This window comes from Vombatus ursinus, unplaced genomic scaffold, assembly GCF_900497805.2.
Source record: "Vombatus ursinus unplaced genomic scaffold, bare-nosed wombat genome assembly UNPS02014798.1, whole genome shotgun sequence".
NCBI classification, from domain to species: Eukaryota; Metazoa; Chordata; class Mammalia; order Diprotodontia; family Vombatidae; genus Vombatus; species Vombatus ursinus.
Window position 1 is genome coordinate 54,877,785 of NW_020954576.1, and position 20,845 is coordinate 54,898,629.

Consider the following 20,845-nt stretch of genomic DNA (forward strand, 5'->3'; position numbering starts at 1 on the left):
GTCAAGTGTTTGGTCTGAGGCTGGATTTGAACTCAGGTCCTCCTGACCTCAGGGCCGGTACTCTATCCACTGTGCCACCTAGCTGCCCCTTTCTTTTTCTTTTTTAAAAAATTATTGATTTGGATGAAGGCATTAGTAGCATGTTAATAAAATTCATAGATGATACAAAACTGAAGAGGACAGTTGCAAGACAGACACAGCCATCCAAAAAGTTCTCTATTTGCCAAAACAAACTCAGGAACTATATGAACACAATTACGAAACACTTTTCACACAAATAAAGTTAGATCTAAATAATTGGAAAAATATCAGTTGCTCATGGGTAGGCCGAGCAACTGATATAATAATAATGATATAATAAAAAATGAGAATTCTACCTAAATTAATTTACTTATTCAGTGCCATACCAAGCAAACTACCAAAAAAATCTCTACATGTTAGTGTGTAGATGGGAAGATGCAATATAGTGGGGACAAATGTAAAATACTTTACTTGTGTTCAAAAAGTCAATTGCACAAAGATAGGAGAGACATGAATAGACTTAATTTCATGTGAAAGAAAATCAGAAGGTTTTACTGGTATGCAAACTCAAATATGAATCAACAGTGTTGGGGACATAGAAGAGAGAAAAAACACACCAATTTTAGGCTATATTGATAGTGATGTGAAAGGTGATGTATTCTAGTGGGTAGGGCATGCTGGCCTTAAAGTCAAAAAGACTTGGGTTTAAGTCCTGGTTCTGACACATACTCACATGAGCAAATCACTTAACTTTAGAAAAGACAACACCTGTCCTCCCTACTTTACCCAGATGTCACAGGGCTCAAATGAGATAATTAATGTGAAATGCTTTATAGTGATAAAGTGTTCTATGGGATACTAGGGCAGCTAAGTGGTGCAGTGGACAGATATTAGGCCTGGAGTTAGGAAGACCTGCGTTCAAGTCCTGACTCAGACACATACTGTGTGACCTTCCCCGCCCCCTCTCCCCCAGTCACTAAACTAGAGTCTGGCCCCAAAAAGATAGTAAATGTTAGTTACTGTTATGATTATCAAGGATATGAGGTTGATGGGAGGGAAGAAGTTCTAGAAAATGGAACCTGTTTTGGGAGTCATAGCCTTGGGAACTAGGGTCTCTCAACCTGTCCTCATCAGGCCCTGTGCAGTTCTGGGAGGATGTAGGGCAGACCCGATGTGGGTCTGGTATTCTTCCTCAGGTAACACCCACCTTGTCCACAGGCCTCATGTACGGCCTGTGTTTCTTTGTTACCCTCTTTGGCTCTTACGTTGGACGGATGAGTCGGGTCATCTGTGCTTCCTACTACCCATCCCGGGAGCAGGTGAAAGGCCTACAGTCCCAGTGGAAGGGGTGGAAGGAGGGTGGCTGTTTTATTCCAAGCAGAGGTTTACTGGTCAGTAGTTGGGAGTTTGGGAAGTTTGGGAAAGTCCTTGCTTTCATTTTCTGAGCATCCATGGTTCCATGATTCTCTGTAGACTCCCCTGGGGCAAACACAGAAAGAAGCCTCTCAGGGCAGTGCTTCACAGGATTATAATGTCCCTGGATTGGGGATACCTTGAGTGGGGGCTTCCACATAATCATTCAGTTTTACAGCTGTAATGCCAGGTTTGGCAATCCTTTTTGCATCCCCTCCCTCCCAACTGCCTTTGCCTAACCGTAAGCAAGGGAAACTCTTCCTTTTTGACTTGGGTAGAAATCTGTCCACTGTTGGACCTCAAAGCAGTGAGCACTCCCCCTAACATCCCATCTAGGAACGGATCTCTTTCCTGTACAACAATCTGCTGACCCGCCGATCCAACGTGGCCACTTCTCTGGTTGGTGCTGTGAGGCGTCGGGCAGCAGACCAGGGCCACACCAACATTCTCCTTGTGCTTGCTGCCAAGTGAGTTTTCTTCCTCCCCTTTCCCCCTGAAGGGAAAATCCAACAGCAGATGATCTAGGGGTCAGAGTGGAAATTTGCCCCTAAGTTGAATGTGCAAAATACTTGTGCAAAGTGAGAGGTACTTCAGGATTTATGAGTATCCACTCTGAAGAAGGATTCTCTGGCAGGATAGAAGGGGGGAATGGGACCAAAGAAAGAGGAATAACTGGTTGGTTAAATGGGGGGTTAGACTGTAGGAAGGCCTTCCTAATAGGTCAAAAGGGCAAAAGTAATTGGATAAAAAAGGACAGGTCCCCATCATCCATAGAGCTTTAGGGTGGGTTAGGGGAGAGGATGACCCATGTAGAGGATGTACACAAAACCCTCCTACAGGTGGCCCCGCCTGGTACCACTGATCAATCTCCTGGGAATCCATCAGACCTACTGCCTGGGCTGTGGTAGGCCTCAGAATGAACATGAGATGCAAGACTTTGTGCCCTGCAGCACCCCAGGTTGCAGAGGTAGGCCTCCAGGGAATCACCAGAGTCTTGCTCTGGAGGTGCCAACATGGCACCATGGAAAGAGTTCTGGATTTGTCATCTGAAAGGTTAGGTTCCAATCCCATTTATGGCACTCTGAAACCAAGGGAATCACTCAGCTTCCCTACCCTCAGTTTCCTTTCTCTGTAAATGAAGGGTGTGGACTGACTGGCTTCTAAGGTCCTTTCCAATTTTAAATCTATAATTCTATTTCATTTGCATAGACACAATCAATTGTGGTCCGTAATTTTGCATAGGTTTTACATTTGGATCTAATGTTATCGCTATGCATGAACTCGTTTGCATATGGGCATGGTGATTTACATATGCATTTTGTGATTTGCATAAGGCAGACACAAATTTGCGAGTTTTGGCCTAATTTGCATTGCACCCTTTCTGCAACTTGCATATAGTTCTATTATTGCATGGCATTCTATCATTTGCAGCCCAGTGAGGTGGTGGAGGCCAGGAAGAGCTCCAGGAAAGTTGAGGTGGGGGGAGAGGAGAGAAGAGAGGGGTAGCCAGGCCAAGTATTCCTGAGTCACTACTCCCTGGGCTCCACCGCCTAGGCCTCTTCTGCAGGACCTGCTTCAGACTCCTGAATAACACGTGCTCAGTGTGTGCAGCGCCCCTGACTCCCCAGGGAGACCTGGATCTAGAGTTGTGAGTTCTCAAGGACATAGCTAGCCATGGGGTTGGTTGCAAAAGGGAGGAAACCAGGATGTAAAAGGTAGGGGTGGTGGAGGGAATTCACTTGTTTAGGAAGATTCGGCAACAACCTCCAAGTCCCTAAATTCTGAGGTTTCCTCCAGGGACTCCAGTGATGATGAGCACCCCCGCCTGTGGCTGGCTTCAACCAAAAGACTGAGCAAGGAGAAGCAAAGGTGGCTTAAGAAAAAGCTGAAGGCAGTCCTGGGGAAGGCCAGGTTCAAGAAGCTATCCCTTCTCTATAATCTAGATCGAACCTGTAGCTCAAGGTGAGAGCAGAGGGATGCCAGGAAGAGTAATGGGGGAAGAGGGCCTGCCCTCACCCCAGACCCCACACATTTTCTCTTCTTCCCAGCAATGAAACAGATTCTGACTGTAACAAGCAGCAGGAGAATGAGGATGGGGTCAGTGGTGAGGAAGCTGAAGACAAGGACGAGAATGAAGATGAACCCAATTCTTTCCCACAGCCTACCTCCACTCAATCTCCCATCTGTATCACCATCCCCCCTCCTCCCCCCCTCCCCCAGAAATAGCTACTGCCTCCTCTGGTTTCAACCCCATCCAACCCTACCCTTCCTTCTGTCGGTCTCCCGATTTCCAGATTCCCATCCCCACCCATAATTAAAGAAGGAAAGAGAGGCCAACACAATTGCGAATCTTAAATTATTATTATTTTCTTTCTGTTGCTTACACCCGAGGGGAGGGAAAGGGAATGGGGCAGGAGAGGAGGAACTGCCCCCCCAACCCTAAGGCACTGACTGGAAAAGCCAAGGGAATGGGGAGGGGAGGCCAAGGTGTCCTCAGTCTCCCTCCCCCAGCCCTGGGCCCCCCACCACCTGAAATGCTAAGATGGGGCCCGGGGCACCCAACCCCCCCAATATATTACATCATCACGCCTTAAATAGATAAAGGGACTGGTCCCGCTACCCCCTCCCCTGACCCCCCTAGCCCAGGGGGAGAGGCCTGAGCAGCTGTGCAAATGGGCATGGGGCATAGTGGGAGGGGGAAGGAAGGGAAGACAGCACCGGCCCCTGAACCTGCCCCCCCAGGGAGGGGGAGGGGCCACTAGGCCAGGGAGGGGGAATAGTGCAAGGCAGAATTGGGGTGGGGGAGGGAGGGCTCCCCCCTTACCAGCCCAATCAGCAGAGCCCAGGCCACAGTGGGGGTCCAGCACCCAGCGAGGAAGAGGGCTGGAGAGAGCCCCCAGCACCCTCCCGTCACCCCAGGAAATCAAGAGGGAATTAAAATTTTCAAACTAGATTTCAACAAGACCAACAGAAGATGCTATGTACAGAAGGATGGGTGGATTGGATCCTAAGGGGGGCGGGGGTGGGCGGGAAGAGACTCCCTACCCAACACAGGAGAGGCCCCCAAGGAATGCGGCAGAAAAGGGACAAGTTATTTGTGCAGCCCCTCCAGGGATCTGCAGCACATTCAAGCTATTACCCCGCCGCCGCGAGGGGGCGCTCGCTCACAGGCAGCGGTGGTTGGGGATGGTGGAATCTACTCGCCCAAAGCAGCCGCGAGGGGCGCTCGCGCTCGCTCAGCAGCCGGCCGCCAGGTGGCGACCGCAAGCCCACTCTCAGCAAGTCTCGTCCTCACCGCCCCCCCCACCCCCCAGCCCGAGCGGCAGCGACGGCAGCAGCTGCAGCGCCAGCCCGGGGGCGGCGTGAGTCAGGGGCGCGGCGGCGGCTGCACAAGCGGCGGCGGCGGCGGCGGCGGCGGCAGCTCGCACCTGGGCGGGGAGGGGAGAGAGCCGGGGAAGGGAGGGCAGGGTTAGGATGGGACGAAGCCTGGCCCGCCCAGCCCTCTGGCCCCGGGCGGGGAGCGGCGGGAACAAGACATTCCCTGCCTGGGGACGCGGGAGGGGAGGGGAGCGGGTGGGGTTCCTCCTGCTGCCCCCGGGGGCGGGCGAGAGGATCTGGGCACCCCGCCCCCTGCTTGCTCCTCGGACCCCGTGACTCAGCGCTGGGAACTGGGCGGAGGGACGGTGGGGGAGCCGCCTTCCCTTCTGCCCCAGTTTCCCACTGGTGCCCCCCACCCCCAGTCCTTCCTTCCCTGCAATCTCCCACTCAACTCCCCCGCTTCCATAGTCTATTCCTTACCGCGATTCACTCCCCCCCCCAAACCTTTGCATAATCCACTGCCAGGAAAAGGGGAACAGAAACCAGGAAGGAGGGGTCGGGAAAGGAGGGGCAGCTTCCCCCACCCCATACACACAGCCCTACCCCTAGGGTGGGTGGGGCAGGGATTTGGTCCCAAGCCCCTCACCCTCTAAAAACCCGCATACCCGAAAAGGGCGCCCCCCTACAAATCAGAAATATATTATTGCTTCTAGATCCCTGGGAAGATCCAGGGTTTGGGAAGGGGGGAACCCCACCTTTACAATAGAGCTGTGTGTGTGTATGTATATATATTTATATATATATATACAAAATATTATATATGTATATATACATATATATATTCATCACCCCTTGGTGGGAGGGAGTCTGCCCCAATCTGGGGGAGAGCCCAAACTTTTCCCTGTATGTGGGACTAGCCCAGAGCTGCCAAGGTACAGAGGAGGAGCGGGTCTGGTACCCTTGAAGGCAAAGTTCCCCTGCCCCACAGTGCAGTCTGTGCTCCACAGCCCTCATATTCCTTGGCATTTGTGCCCACCCTGGGACTCCACCCTAGTCCAGCTCCTTTTCTCATTTAAGAGGATTCTATGGCACCCTCAGCCTGGGGTGTGGTTGGTGCCCCCTCCTCCTCATCTTCTTCAGGAGGCCCTGGGGGTGGAGGAGGAGGCCCAGCCCTGGCTGGCTGCTCCCAGAAACGCGCCAGGGAGAGGCGGAAGTCATCCAGGTGCCCGTTGGAAAGGTCAAGGCCAGGGCCAGCTGGGGTGGGCGCCTGGGGTGGGGGATAGTGGGGGGGTGCATCATCTTTTCTTCGTCTTCGGGTCCGGACCTCCAGGCAGTTCTGGCCCTTCAGGTGACGCTGCAGGTGGTCCTCCTTGGCGAAGGCCTTGTGGCACAGGTGGCATTCAAAGGGCCGGTCGCCTGTGTGCAGGTGCATGTGGTTCTTGAGGTCATAGCTATGGAGGAAGCGCGCTGGGCAGTGTGGGCATGAGTATGGCCGCTCACCAGTGTGCTTCCTCATGTGTATCTTCAGCTTGTCATTCCTGGGGAGGGGAAAGGGGTGGAGTTGGGGATGGTGGGAAGAGATAGGGTAAGGACCTGCAGGTAGAAATAAGGCCTGGAAAAAGTCCTTGTGACCTTTGCATAGGCCTGACTAACCTGATTTCTGTAGGTATCTGCCTTTCCTCCTCACCCCCATTCCCACTTCTTCCACCCCTTCGGTTCTTTTATCATCATCCTTTTAGCTTTGCCCTCAGGCATCGGGCTTCCTTAATTTCTCTCCCATTTTGGCCTCATTTTTACTTAGCCTTAATCACTGAATGGGTGTTGCCTTGGACAAACTGAGGCCAGAGAAAGACCTTAGCTCAAAGAGGCCAAGGCCTCCCACTGCACTGGGACCATCTCCAGCCTTCCTGATCTATATCTTCCCACTGGGCCCAGATGGCTCCTTAGGAAAGAGTGTAACCTTGTACAGCCCTCCCTCACTTAAATCCACTTCACTTGCAAGTCATGACATCTCCTTCCTGATGTCATGGTCCTCTTTGAGAACGAAGGACAAACAACTCATTTTGGCATCGTTCTGCTCTTCATCTGCCTGCACTTATCTTATTTGCTGAAATGCCCACCTGTCCTATGTCCCTCATGCCCTATGGCAGTATCCTTGAACTTCTAATTTTGGCCTTTTCACCCCCTTCCTTTCCCCAACTCTCCACTCCCCACTGCATTCCTATACAATCTTCCCTTGGCTTCCACCCCTGCTCTTGGCTGGGGATTCCACTGAGTAGTTGTCCCCTTCCTGGGTTTTTAGTAGGTGCGGCACTCTCCTTTACCCTCTTGCCCACTGCCCCCTCCCCCCAAAGCTGGGTACCCTCTCACCTGGTGAACCTGACGCCACAGACCTCACAGGCAAAAGGCTTCTCACCGGTGTGGGTCCGCATGTGTCGGGGTAGCTTGCCTGCCCCGTGAATGATCTTGTGGCAAACTGGACATTCCTGGGGCATCTGGGAACGACGCTTGCGTACCAGCTTGTCCTGGCCATCTATCCCTGGCGTGAGGGCTTCGTGGTTCAGGGAACTCAGATAGGCCATCAGGTCAGGGTCAATGGCATCCTCATCTGAGCCCAACTCTTCAGGGGACAAGGGGGGTGCCCCACTCTGAGCCAGCCCATAGGTTGGTGGGTATACTAGATCTTCCTCTTCTTCCTCCCCATCATATCCTTCATAGCCCAGGTGCCCCTCGGGGGGTGACCTGGCCCCACCAGGGGGGCTATAGCCATCCCCTAGGCTGATGCCACTTGCTGCCTCTTCCTCATCTGGGTAGGTAAAGGGGTGGGGGGGGATGGCAGCCACATCAGACATCAGATGGTTGGTTTGAGGCCTCTTTGTTTGCAAAAAGGCTTTTCGGGGCTTTCGGCTTCTTCGGGGAACAGGCCGTGTTGGGGGTGGGGGTGGTGGAAGAGGGGCTGGTAGTGGACTGTCATCACCATTGGGCACCCGACTGCCCACAGTAGCAAAGGCCTCCAGGTACTGGCGGGCTCTCTCACAGTCATCTTCATCAGGACCAGGGGCCTCCAGCCCGCTCCCCTGCAGGATTTCAACACAGGCAGCAATGACACAGGGGATCTCCAGCAGTCTAGCTGCCTGGAGGACAGCAGGCATGTTGGCGCTACTGGTGGTGAGGGTGGCCGTGTAGGCAAACTCCAGCAGGGCTCCCAGTGCTTCTGGGCCCACAAAGTCCAGTTCACAGACGCCGGCACCTGAGGAGGCAGCCATGCCACCACTAGCACCTGTGCCCCCACCTCCCTCAGTGAACAGTTTCTTAAAGTAGTGGCTGCAGGCAGCCAGCACAGCCCGATGGGTTCGGTATTCTAGGCCTTGGGTTCGGATTGTGAGATCACACAGCTGGCCCAGCTGGCGCTGCTCATTCAGACAGCTGAGGAGCTCACTGCTGTGGTCTGGGAAGGGAATCCCAATGAGATCATCTTCAGGGCTCCCCATCCTCACCTGCAGGGAGGATGGAAAGACATGAACCATGGTTAGGAGAGGCAGCTTGACCTTTTGAGGAAAGGAGAACAGGTGAGCTTCTGCATCCAAACCAAGTCTTTCACCCCCAGCCCCCATCAGCTGCATTCCCTCTGCCTTCAAGAAACTATCTTTTTCGAATCCTAGTGGAAAGAAACTGGACAAAGAGAATACCTGGAATCTAGTTCCAGCTCTGCTACTGATTTTCAGTGTGACCTTGGGCAAGTCACCAAACCTTACTTTCCTCATCTCTGAGTGGGGGCATCATAATCATAGAATTAGAGCCATCATGAGGATCATAGATTTACAGCCTGAAGGGACCTGAAGTTAATAGTCCAACCCTGTCATTTTACAGATATAGAAACTGAGGCACAGAAAGGTGAGGTGACCTGTCTAAAGGCATACAGGTAGCAAGCAGCAGAGCCCTAGATTTGAACCCAGGTCCTCTGATTCCAGAGCCCAGTACTTTACCCACTGCTATGCTTCTGGCTAAGTGATCTCTAAACTCTTTTAAACTCAGACATTCTATAGTGGCATGATCTCTGCTCTCCCAAGCCTCAATTCTTCCATCTGTGAAAAGGGGAAAATACCTCCATGCTGCCTACCCTGCCTCTCCCACAGGTTTGTGCAGCTCAAATGACAGGATGGACACAGAAGAAAAGTCCTCAAAGGGATCCACAAATCTAATGTATTTTTACCCTAATTTTTCTGTCTCAACCAGGTTCTCCCCATCTGGAGTGCCCCTCCCTATCTAGTGGACGGGAAATGTGCAGCTCCCAGGGGCCCCCTACATCCTCTCCCCCCCTCCAACAATGGGGCCCGGGGAACAGCCACCAAGGGCGCTGGGGTGTCTCTGGTGCTTCCTGCCCAGAAGATAAGCATCTTGCCCGACCCCTCCCCCACTGACAATAGGCTAGGCTCCACGCTCCTATCCCCTCCTCACAGATTCCATCTCCCCCTCCCCCATTCCCAGGCAGGCAGGAGGTGCCCCTGGAAGTGTCCACAGTAGGCACCAATCTGATCCTCTTCCCCTTTTAAACCACTGCTATGGCTAGCATAGCTGGGGTGAGGGTTAACTGAGGACCCACGATGCCTTTTCCACCCTGGAAACATGGGGGAGGGCAGCATCCAGCAGATTGTGACAAGGAAGGCTAGGGAGTCTTCGGTCTCTGGGGTGTACCATTACGGCCTTCAGCCCTCTCACCCATCAGGTAAAGGTAGACTAGATCTTGTATTATACAGATATTTACAGTTTCCAGGGTGCTTTCCCCACAATAACCCTGTGATACAGGTTATAAGGAGTACTATCCCCATTTTGAAACTGGGCCCCAGAGAAGCAACCTGACTTGCCTAGAGTCACACAGCAGACTCCAGACTCGAACCCTTGTAGCCTGACTCCAAATTCAACACTCTTTCCATTCTATTTGCTGCTTCTCCAATGGAGAAAAGGGACCCCTGAGCTTCTCAGAGAAAAATCTCCCCACCTCATAATGTGGGGTATGGACATAGTCCAAAATTCTCTCCTAAAAAAGGGGAAGACTTGGGAGACTTGTATATGAGTACCAACTTAACTAACTCATAGTGTGACCTTGGGCACGTCAATTTCCCTCCTCTGCAAAAGGAAGGCCTTGAAGTGGACGATGGCCAAGGTCCCTTCCAACTCTACATTTTATGTCTGTTACCTCTGCCACTCCCACAGCAGCTGCCCAGCCCTGGCCAACGATGGGGACTTGGTTATTTGGGGGAGGGGGGAAATAAGGCGGGGCCCCAAGTTTCCTCATTAAGATACAAGAGCAGCATTGTGTCTATGTGACGGCTCTCCTGTGCACCTCCCTGATTGCAAAGCCCAGAGTATGGCTCCCCCACCCCCAAGCCTTGAGCAAGCAGCTGCCCACATGTGTTTCTGGGGGTAAGGGAGTCCTGGTTGTACCCTAGCTTCTACAGGCACCCCCTTCCCCAACTTGAAAGCTAGCCCCCAGGAGTGAAGCACTGGGGAGGTCCTCTCCTGCCTAGCTCCAGGCTTTGTAAGAGGTTCTTGGGGCTAAGTGCCACCAGGACTTTGCAGAAGCAGAAAATACACAGAACCTGAGGTGGGCAGCAACAGTGGCCAAGTTGGGACCCTAGGCTTACACTCCTCTGTGAAGAGGAAGAAAGTGAGGGAGGGAGGAAAAGAGGGAGGGGCCGTCCTGGTTGTCCATTGGCCATGAGCTGGGGCACCAGCGGGCATGCAGCTCTTTCCACTCCCTTTCAGTCCTTCCCCCTCTCCTGTTCCCCCCCCAACTAGTTCCCTCTGCTGAGCCCTCCCTCCTTCTCCCACCCCAGGGGCAATCTCCTTGGCAACCTGGTGTGGCGGGGGTGCTGATTGGCTGACCCCACTGTCAGGTCAGGGGCGCAGCTTGGTTCACCATGCAGCTCTCACAGGCTCAGGCAAGAGTGGGTGTTTAACTCCTTAATGCCACACCACTGCCCATCCTAAGGAGATATCAGTTAAAGGAGGAGGAGGGGCAAAATGAGAGGTGGTGTGGACAGGATGGGGAATAAGGGCCAGACCACCCTTCCTCCCTAGGGAGATTCCCCCAGGACCCTGGCACCTATGCCAATCTGAGTGACACCTGGAGCTAGGCTGGTGCCAACCAGACTAAGGGGGCAGAGTCCTAGCCACTAGGAGGTATGTAGGACCATTGCAGACCTTTCTCCTGAGGCAGGGTGTTGGTGCCAGTGTGCCCACTCCCCCTCGGGCAACCTGCCCACCTCTCCATCCCAGAGCGCCCAGCCCCCAACGCCCCATGAGGGCGGCCCCATCCCCACCCTGCCTGGCATGCCCCCTCTTGCTAAGACCTCGTGGGCATGGACGGGTGTGGTGGTAGTTGGGGGGTGGGGAGGGCAGCTGTGCTGGGGGTGCCAGGGAACCAGGCTTGGTCTGTTTGCCTTGGGGGGGGGATGGGAAGCTGGGAGCCCCGCCCCACTCTTTCCCCCTTGCCAGCCACCCCCCACCCCCACCCCCCCAGGCTCCCCTCACTGTCAGGCCTGCTCGACCGGCCGGGCAGGTGGGCAGCTCTCTTGAAACTGGGACCTGAGTCAAATCTGCCCCATCTTGGTTGGGGTGGGGGTGCAATAAAGGGATGAAGAGGGGGAGACCAATATCACCTAGCTACCCTCCTTGGTGCCAGTGGGCACTAGTCCGGGTAAGCCTATTTCACTGGAGCCAAAAAGGCAGAGGCCATTAGCCCTGGATTTGGCTAATGTAAAGTTTGGTGTCCTGCCCCAGGTGCCAATACCAGGCAGTACTCAGTCTAGTGATTTGAGGGTTATAATAAATAGTAGGACCAATGATGCTAGTCAGTGCCAGCTAGTGGGCAGATTTAGGAGGCCCTGTGTTGGACAGTTGAGTAAAGCAAGCTGACCACCACCTCCCCCATCCCTGAGATTAGGGGAACCAGCTTAGTGGGGTGGAGCCAGGATTATGGGGTGAGGGAGAAAATAGATACTGGACTAAGATATAAGCATATATTCCCTCCTTTACTCTTCCCCCACCCCCCAACATTGTTGGATTCTAGTATTGGGATGAAAACTGGGCATGGGGTATTGGTTCGGTGTGTGGGGAGGGGGGGAAGTGCGCTAGAGCCCAGAGCTAGCTATAGCTGCAAGTCCAAGAGAAGTGTTTAAGATCCCACAGATTTGGGATAAAAGCACAAAGATCCTCAATGACAGCTAGAAAGATGGACAGACTGAAGACTGAATACCTCCAGCTCCCCTTCCCCCATGCTTCTCTTTCCCTCCAACCCCCACCCCCACCCCATCTCCAGCTTCAGGTTTTCTTCCTGTTTTTGTGGAGTTAGCTTGCACGAAGCATAGGCTTTGGCCTGTGGTGGACCAGGGGATAGGTGGTAGGGTGGGGTGAGGGGGAGGGTAGGGGCACAACCAAAGGGCCAGACTAGTTTCCCCAAAGACCCAGAAGCCCACTGCTTCCATTAGACTTTTCTGACCCACTCTCAAACCTGAGGACTGGCACCTGGATCCTAAGGTTGCTTGGTAAAATGGAGAAGTATGGGGAGAGGAGAGACAGAAAACTCGTCTACCACTCTACTACTGGGCCATGGCTACTGGGCTTCAGAGAGGGCGCTTTTATTCCATGATGCACAAAGGATGAATACCCTCCAACCCTAGCCCCTCTGGCTTCTGCCTGCCTCCCCCCACCCCTTCCCCCCTCCTAACCTCACCACCCCCAGAACTCACACTTCCTGGGGGCCAAGACAGGGAGGGGAGAGACCGCAAGCCACGAAGGGGGAAGGAGGTGAGAGGAGCTGGCTGCTTCCCGGTGCTATTGGGGTTAAGCCAACCTCCCCCCAAGTCCTTCATTCCAATCATCTGGGCACCCAAGAAGAAAGAGATTTTAGTGCCCCCACTTTTTCTTTTCCATGACACAAGCCCAGAGATGCCTAGGTTTCCAGCAGGGGAGATATGAAGGAGATATGAGAGGGAAGAGGATGCTGGTGGAATGCGGGGTGGGGGTGGGTTAAGAAGACCTCCGCTTCCCCCAAACATCCTTCAGGGTATACCTCTTTAACCTTCAGTGAAGTTCAAACCTCCAAACCCCCTCGAGGGGGGGTGTTCCCCTAATCCTCACTGCCCACTCCACCTCTTTCCATTCCTTGTCTCCCTCCTTTCCAAACTATCTCCCTTACTCTTGCCTTGAAGTCCCTAGGTCTTCCTGGGCTTTCCCACTGCCTTCTCTTGCTTCTCTCCTGTGGAATGATCCCTGTTCTCTACTCATTTCTACCCACTACCGATGTACACTCTTCTCTTCCTCAGGCCCTTCCTAAAACCTGTCCTCATCTTTCCCATCAAATGGTATCTCCCCCAGACCCACTCAGTTTCTCTACTCAAGTGCAGAAAGCAATAGATGAATGGTGCATTATCACAGAAACAAAATCGGAGCCAGAACCCAGTTCCTTCAAGACCTGGCAGTGCCATGGGAGGCAATGAATGCCATTAGCCAAAGTCCTCATGTTGGCCTCTTGGATTAAGGAAGGGATAGAGGGAGGGGAATAGAAAGGATAGAGGGGGTGGGGTGAGGTGGGGAACGGTGAGAGCGGATGTGTGTGGGGGGGGTGGGGACATGCTTAGACCGTCAGATTTTCCAACCCTGGAACCACCGGACTTCCCCGGGGGGCGCCCCACTCTGCCTGTTATCCCCCCAGGAAGACCCCAGGATTCAAGGGGTCATGTTCTAGCTATAGAGGGTATACCAGCCAGCTCTCTCCATGAAGGTTTAGTAAGTGTGCCCAAAGGTGCCAGGGTCTACCCTGCTGCCCACCCCCCCATCTCTTGAGGCTCAGGCGTCTGTGGGGCGGGTAACCGAGCCGCCTGGTAACCCCATACCCGCCATGCTGCCGGCAGAAACCTGAGCCCCCCAGCCCCAGAAGATACCCCAGCCTGGTCCCCTGAGCCCAGCTCCCTGGCCTAGTCGGCCTGCCAACCCTATCTTCCCACCCCAGCAATCTCCTAGTTCGGCTCCCTGAAGGTCAATTTCTCTGCTGTCTTTCTGTTCCTCTGGTCCCTCAATCTCTCCAATCTTTCCCAGACATCCCAGTACCCTTAGTCCCTTCATTTACCACATCTCCCCAGAAATGGATTCTCTTCGTTTCCCCTAGACCGTTTTCAAGTCTTTGCCAGTTGACCCCAATTCTTCCAAGACTCCCTAGGGCCTCAGTCTTCTAGTCCCTGGGGAGCGGGCCCCACTCACCTGCACGCTGAGGGGCGGTGGCTGCAACTCGGCCTGGGCCCCTGGGGGGAGCAGGGGGGGGGAGGCTGGGCTGGGGGGGGTTGATGGGCGGGTTGGGGGCGGGATGGGGGGGGTAGGCCGTTCCCCAATCCAGCTCCCTTCTTCAAAGGAGCCGCCCACAACCTGGGCCAGCCCCTCCCCCCAGCAGTCTTAACCCTCTGGGTGCTGGCCCTCCCCCCCACCCCAGGCTTGGAGGGAGGGGCCACTGGGAGGGCCAGCACCGTGGGAGAAGGGCCCAAGAATCTGGCAAAACTCTGCCTTTGGCACCATCACTACCACCTCCTTCCCTCCCTTCTTCCCTCCCTGCAACTCTGGAAAGGGAAGCAGGTGAGGGGGCAAGAGGGATAAGGAGCTGGGGGTAAGCAGAGAACTATGACACTGAGGCAGAGAATATAAAAATGTATTTGGTGGACTGGGAGGGTCAGAAAGAGGTGGGACTGGGGAGGGCAGATAAGTCTTGGAAAGAAGGGAGGGGGAGACTTGCAGGAGGCACAGAAAAGGAATGAAAGAGAATAGAGGGGAGAAGCAGAAAGCCTGCAACCTTCATGTTTCTGATGCCCAGGTCTCAGACCCTTAGGAGCCTCATTAAAGAGTAGGGCCCCCCACCCCCATGGGAGCTGGCCAGACCCTCCCACCCTGGTGACAGGCTCAGGCCCTCAGGGGCCAGGCAGGGCAGCACCCCGCCCTCTCTATAGCCTCACCCCAAACCCACTCACATACCACAGCTCCCGGCCTGGGCGCCTGCCCCTGCCAACCAGGCCAGGGGGCAGCAACTCTACCAACCCTCAAAGGCCAGGGGGACATGGGGTATAGTGTCTTCTTTGGGAGTAAGGGGAGGGGAGCGGCGAGCACTGAAAGAGGAAGGAGCTAGGAGGGGGCATCTGCTGGGAAGGGCCTGGCCCCACCTCTTGTGCAAGACTATTGCCATCCTGGCCAGTTGGGTTGGGTGGGACCTGCCTGGGCCTGAGGAGGGGCACCCAGGACTCTGGTCCTAGCTTAAAGTAGGGGCATGAACAAAGAGGCTCCCTTTCCCTGTCTTCCAGGGACCAGGTACCTTGAGGTGGGAGGTTTTGATATTGGGGGACTTTCCCCCAATCCACGCATAGCTGACTAGGTACTGGGTTGAATTGGTTTCTGCTGGGGCCTGGGAAGGGAACAGGGTGGGGAAACTCTCAGTAATGTCCCCTGAAATGCCCCCTCCCCTTCTCTCCTGCTGGCAGTTGGCACTGTGCCCCTGGCCAGCTGCCCCTCACCAGCTCCCTGCCCGGTTGGCACCTACCCACCAGGATGCTGGCAGTACTGCCCTCCCCCCCCACCAATCCTCCTGCTCTCAGGATTCTCATGCCAACTCTGGGGTAGGGGGTGGGGGATGGTTATATTACCCTTCATGCCAGCCTGGCACAGCCTTGGACCCCCAGGTCCCACAGACAGACAAGCCCAGAGGCTCCTAGTCCCTCGAAGCCCTCCCTCTGGAGGTAGCACTTATTTCTAGTTCTCCATAAACACAATCATGGAGAACCTGCAGCCAGTGATGGGCGGTTATCTATAGCAGAACCGTGTCAGCCCCACTCCCCCGGGGTGGGGGAGGGGTGTGTGTTCCCAGGCACCAGATGCCAGGCTACAGGCACCCCCCCCCCACCTCGGCATCTGCTTGGACACCAAAGTCCCTGCAATTCTCATTGGGTTCCCTGGAGCCCCTATGCCTGGGAGGGGGTGGGTGGGGCAGCACTCTGCCCTTTGATCCCCATAAAGAGAATGAGCAGAGCCTGGGGCAGGTGAGGGGGTTCACAAGGTGCCCCCCAATTTCATTTCCCCTGGGGGCAGCTGGGCAGGGCGTGGGCACCTCTGGGGTGGGGCCACAAGAGAAGGGTGGGTGGAATCTCTCTTCCCAGAGGGCATAAATGACATTGGCATCAGGTTTATGCCAATTGTGGGTATCATGAAGTCACAGAGAAGGCCGAAGGAGTGTGAGGTGGCAGGGGTAGGGGGACAAATAGAGAGAAGATCCACCCTACCTAACTCTATCTTAGTCTTTACCCTACTCCCAACATTTTCAGCTTATTTCTCCAACTCCAGGCTGACTACAGCTCCCAGTATGCTACATGAAGCACCCTAATGCACCATGGGAGTTGTAGTTCATATGAGCTACTCTTGCCAATATAGGTGCTCCCCCCTCTTTGAGGTAGCAGGCAGGGTGCTGTATGGAATTTAGGAGGAGTGGAAGATGGGTAAGGATTCCCAAGGAGCCTAGGTTTGTGAAAAGAAGGATGGAGAATGAGTCCATAGGGTGGGAACGAAGCTGCCCCCTACCCCCAGGCCCAAGCAGAGGGGAGGCTAGGAGGAAGGAAGGAGGAGAGGATGTCTGTTGAAAGGGGCATATGGGTGGGGTGGGGGTGTAGGAGGGGAAACAGGAAGGAAACTAAAGCCGAAGACATGAGGCCCCTAGAACAAAGGCCTAGGGGAGCCCCCACTCAGAAGCCTTGCAGGGACTTGGGGGTGCCTCACATTGGCACTGTCCACTTCAGCAGCCAGGTCACTTATGCATAGTATGTGGACTGGCCTGGCTGATCTCTCTTTGCCATCCTACCCTGCTTCTGGATCTGGCCTCTGAACTTGGTTAACTGTGGGGTTCAGAAGCCTAACTCAGTTCTGAAGATGCTAGTATGGGGAGGCAAGAGGTGGCACTGGGGATTTTGGCTAGCTTGTATGGTCAATCATGGCCCCATGGCTTTGTTGAGTTAGCCCTTGATGTCAAGAGGGAGAGAACAACTCTTCCCTCAGTAAGAGAAGGATGCTGGCACGCTGTGGATATATTCTCTCTGCCCCAATGCCAGAGGCCATACCAACAGAAGGATGCAAACTTGGCCTACCTCTTCTTTGCCCCTTTGACCTATTTTACAGAGAGAGGGTTGGTTCATGGAGTGGGGAAGGGAGTGATGAGGGGCTTTCTCCAGGACAACCAGGGGAAACATCCAATGAAGTCCACTTAACGTCAAAGGGTCTCCCCACATAAAAGGCAGACATGTCTGGAGGTCCGAGACTGGGGTGATGGACTGGCTGTAAGGTCTCTGTCAAAGTAACATGAATGTTTTGAGATCATCCCTCCTCTGACATTTAGAAGTTTCCCACACACAGCTAAGATTCCCACTGAGACAACTTGCCTGGCATAGAGGGGGATAGGGGGAGAGGAACCTTTCTGGTCCCTCCAACGCGTCTGAGGGTAGGTGGCAAATGTTTCTCCCATCTCATTCCAGGCCTGTCTTGGTTCCTGGTTTCATTTGTGTTGTTCAGAGGAGGTGGGGTAGGGTGGGGATGGGGGGGTTAAGGGGGGGGAGGTGGGGTGGTAAGGCAGTTTCAAACTGTCCGGGCAAAACGTCAAGTTTACTCACAAGTTTACTCAGCAGGAGGGGGCAGAGGCCAGGGCAGACACACCCATGCTAGGGTCTTATCCATCTGCCCATCCCCACCTTCCTTCCTTGCCTCTCTGCCCAGCCTCAGCACAAGTCGGGCACAGGTCCCCTCACTCTTTCATTATTACAGCCTAGTAGAGCTTATGTAGTCTTGAATCTAAGGAAAGGCAGTATGCCAGGTGGGCACTGTCCCGGAAGCATGTTGGGAGGCTGGGCCCAGCAGAAGTAGAGGCCTTAGTCCTGAGGCCAGTAACCTGGCAAAATGCCCACCTACTTACCCACCTGGGTGGGGCCTCTGACTCTTGCTCCCTACTCCTTAGTCCTCTCAGGGGCAGAGGGCCAGGGGAACTGGGCCTTATGCCCACCAGAGGGGAGGGGGAACACTAGGCCCTCCTCCCTCTATCTGGGCAGTTCTCTGTGACAGTGACCTCTGACCTCCAACTCCCAACCACATACTGCTCCCTGTTTGCAAGTCTAATACCATCTGGAAGCCAGGAGGTACTGGTGGTGCATGGACCTGGTTTGGAATTGGGGTGGGTGCTAGCCCCCTTATCTGACCTACTTCCCTTTCATTCCCACTTGCTTTTATTCTCTTTTCAGCTCTCCCCAAATCTCCACTGTCCCCACCTCAGAGGTGCCCCGCCCCCCATGCCTACCAGGGGGGCACCCCTCCCCCACCCTTCCCCAGGGTGCCAAGTATAAGCACACAAAGGGCCCGATGGTGCATTGTTAGCCCAGCCCCCGCTGCCCGCCGCGCCCTCCCAGGGCAGGCACCATGCCAAGGAGAAGCTGGGGGCCCTTGAGTACCAGGGGGCACCATGGCAAGGGGGAGGGGGCAACTCCTATCTTCTGGATACTGGGGTCCAGTTCAGCAGGGCCTAGATGTGACTTGCTTGATTTCAGTGTGGCCTCTTTCCTTGGCATATAAATCTAGTGGGCACTGCCTTCTTCCTTTACCAGAGCCCCCATTCATATGGCATTAACCCCTTCCTGAAACCTCTGAGCAAGAGGGGAAGGGCGGTGCCCAGGGGTGCCCAAGGGAGGGGGGCAGTGCTCAGGGGTGCCCAACGGCTGCATGGTGCCCACGGTAACCATCTAACACACAGGTGGCGCTGGGGGAGTCTGGGGTCCCCGGGGCCAGAATAGGAGGCGGTAGCAGAGATTTCTCCGAGGTTTCATCAGCTGCTCCAGGGGGAGCTTCCCCCATTCCACTCTCTTCAGTTACCACCAAGAGAAAGGCCACCACCTAAGCTCAGTCACAAATAAGCCCCTAACCCTATGTTTTCAATAATATACTACGGTCTGGAATACCTTGACACTCGTGCCCACCTTCCCTCATTACACCTCCATGCCTATTCCCCCTCTGGCAGTGCCAGGCAGGTATAGGGGTGACCAAACCAGTTGGGGGGGAAGGAGCCAGCCCCATAATCCTTCAGGCTTTACTCCCCTCCACTCCTCCCCCCAACAAAGAGTTCCTGTCCTAGTTTAACCCCTCCCTTCCCTACAGGGTCTCCCCCCCATTCCTATGACTCCCCTTAGGGAGGAGGTAGGGGGAGGGGCGGCGCTGACTCATTCCCATTCCCAGCAGCAGAGCAGAGGGGTCCGAGGCATAAGGGGACAGGGCTAATTCCGGAAAGCCCTCCACCTGGCCCGGAAGCCAGGACCGCCTGCCTGCCTCCCTGTCTCCCCCTCTCCTCGGAGCACCCACTTCCGGTGTCCCAAACTAGGTCAGCAGCGCTCGTTTCCTGTGGGTCAGCTAGCCCCAGCGCCTCTGCCCCTCCCCTACTCTGGACCTAAGCTCCCCGCCCCCCAGGGCGCCCCGAGGTCTCACCACGTCTCAGCCGCCCTTTGATACGTGGGGGGGGGGTTGGGGGAGCAAGGGACCCCGCCCTCTTTCCAAACACCAGCCGGGCAGGGGCGCCGGAGCTGGCACGTGTCCGGGCACAACCCGCTGCCCACGCCGCCCCCCCTGACTCCAGAGTCCCCCCCTCGCTCTGGCCGGGACACGTCGCTCTCTGACTCGGGGTGGGGTAGGGGGTGGGAGGAGAAAAAGAGCCGGAGACTCCAGGAAACACCCCCCCCAAACCCCCCTTCAAAATCTACCCTTGCATGGGGACGATCCCACTTAGCAGACACTGTGGCGACCCCCTCCATACGCGCGCGCACACACCTATGGGTGGGGGCAGGTGTTCCAGCGCCAGGGAATTGGGGGGGGAGCTGAGTGGGAAAAGTCCCTTCAATCACCCCACCCTCTATCGCGGGTTCTGGGGGTCCGGAGCGGACGCAGTAGTGAGGTGGCGGACGGCTGAGCAGCCAAGAGGGAGACGTTATCAAGAAGAGCGGAGGGAGAGTGAAGAGAAGAAGGGACGAGATACCGGGGCAGGAGGGGAGGCGGGAGGTTGGAGTCACAGCGAGCTGAGAAAGGGAAAGAAGCGAGAAAGAGAGCTGTCCTAGAAGACCTAGAAACCGAATAGTCCAGCCGGTAACTTTCCCCCCAGCCCCAGCTCCTCCTGTGCACCCCCTCCCTCCCAGGACTTCTGGCGGGGGTCCAGTTCACCGCGCCGGAGCAGAAGGTGGGGGGGGCGCGATGTCCTAGTTAGAGTCAACGTTTCCATTCCGTCAACTCTGCCCCTGTGGAGGGTCCCCCAACATCCCCAAGAAGAAACCTGGGAAGCGCTCAGCGCTGAATTACTCCAACTCATCTCAGAAAAAAAGTCACCTGGGCCCCTACGAAGTGCTGAGAAAGTTACCGGGAACCCTTTGCTAAGAGCTGGTGGGGGAGTCGCGATTCCTTCGCAACCTTTCTCCCAGCCCAAACCAGTTCCAAAGACGAAGGGCTCTGGAGAGAACCGGAGGGGTGGGAATCCCTATTTCTGTTGTATGGCCGTGTGGGGGTCCCCCTTCTATAGGGCGACCGAAGGACACTGCAGTAGTTTCGAACTGAGAAGGGGAACCCCGAGCCTGGGAAGGAAAGAAAAGGGGTGTACTCACCTCTCTGCCGTCGGGTCTGTCCGCAGAGGTTTGTGAGATGCGGGGTGTAGGGAACTGGTTGTCCCCCTCCAGGCCCTGTGGGCTCGGGGGGACGTAGGGGGCCGGAGCCTCGGGGCTCTGCTCCAATATTGGTCAGAAGGCCGCGGGCAGTCCGCTGGCTGTTTGCTCCTGGGGGGCTCCTCCTCCGCCTCCCTCTGCCTCCTCCTGCCTCCCGCCCCCCCTTGGCTGCTGGGAGCCGCTCATCCACCTGGCTCCCACCCACCCCACCCCCCCGCCCCCACCCCCCCGGGCCCGCCTCACCTGTCCTGCTGTCTCACCTGTCCTCCAGCCTCCTTTCCCCCCATCCCTCCCTCCCTCCCCCCGCCCCCTCTTGCAACCCCCCCACTCCCCTC

The 20,845-nt window shown here is 55.4% G+C and overlaps 2 protein-coding genes across 6 annotated transcripts in view; one reads left to right on the forward strand and one right to left on the reverse strand.

Moving 5' to 3' along the window:
- Nucleotides 1–3,660, forward strand: part of LOC114049494 (DC-STAMP domain-containing protein 2-like) — a 13,134-nt gene extending 9,474 nt beyond the window's left edge. Inside the window, exons 10-15 of the mRNA XM_027870734.1 lie at nt 1,240–1,340; nt 1,771–1,901; nt 2,274–2,401; nt 2,989–3,082; nt 3,232–3,396; nt 3,483–3,660. Of these exons, the coding sequence (XP_027726535.1) occupies nt 1,240–1,340; nt 1,771–1,901; nt 2,274–2,401; nt 2,989–3,082; nt 3,232–3,396; nt 3,483–3,660 (797 nt within the window). The remainder of the gene's footprint in view (nt 1–1,239; nt 1,341–1,770; nt 1,902–2,273; nt 2,402–2,988; nt 3,083–3,231; nt 3,397–3,482) is intronic.
- Nucleotides 3,661–5,531: 1,871 nt separating this feature from the next.
- Nucleotides 5,532–20,780, reverse strand: LOC114049705 (zinc finger and BTB domain-containing protein 7B-like). Of its 5 annotated transcripts, none has more exons than XM_027871054.1 (3): nt 20,754–20,780; nt 7,123–8,249; nt 5,532–6,290 (listed from the first exon to the last, which is right to left on the reverse strand). In XM_027871054.1, the coding sequence occupies exons 2-3, from the start codon at nt 8,241–8,243 to the stop codon at nt 5,825–5,827; spliced, it is 1,587 nt and encodes a 528-aa protein (XP_027726855.1). In that variant the 5' UTR covers nt 8,244–8,249; nt 20,754–20,780; the 3' UTR covers nt 5,532–5,824. The 5 variants fall into 5 exon arrangements, with proteins under 5 accessions (XP_027726855.1, XP_027726853.1, XP_027726857.1 ...); XM_027871052.1 differs by lacking the exon at nt 20,754–20,780 and adding an exon at nt 20,454–20,657; XM_027871056.1 differs by lacking the exon at nt 20,754–20,780 and adding an exon at nt 14,014–14,044.
- Nucleotides 20,781–20,845: the final 65 nt, after the last annotated feature.

Coding starts and splice junctions, on each gene's coding strand:
- LOC114049705 (XM_027871054.1), bottom strand. CDS start 8,243: ATGGGGAGCCCTGAAGATGATCTCATTGGGATTCCCTTCCCAGACCAC. Junction 6,291..7,122: donor TGTGGCGTCAGGTTCACCAG/GTGAGAGGGTAC, acceptor TCCCCTCCCCAG/GAATGACAAGCTGAAGATAC.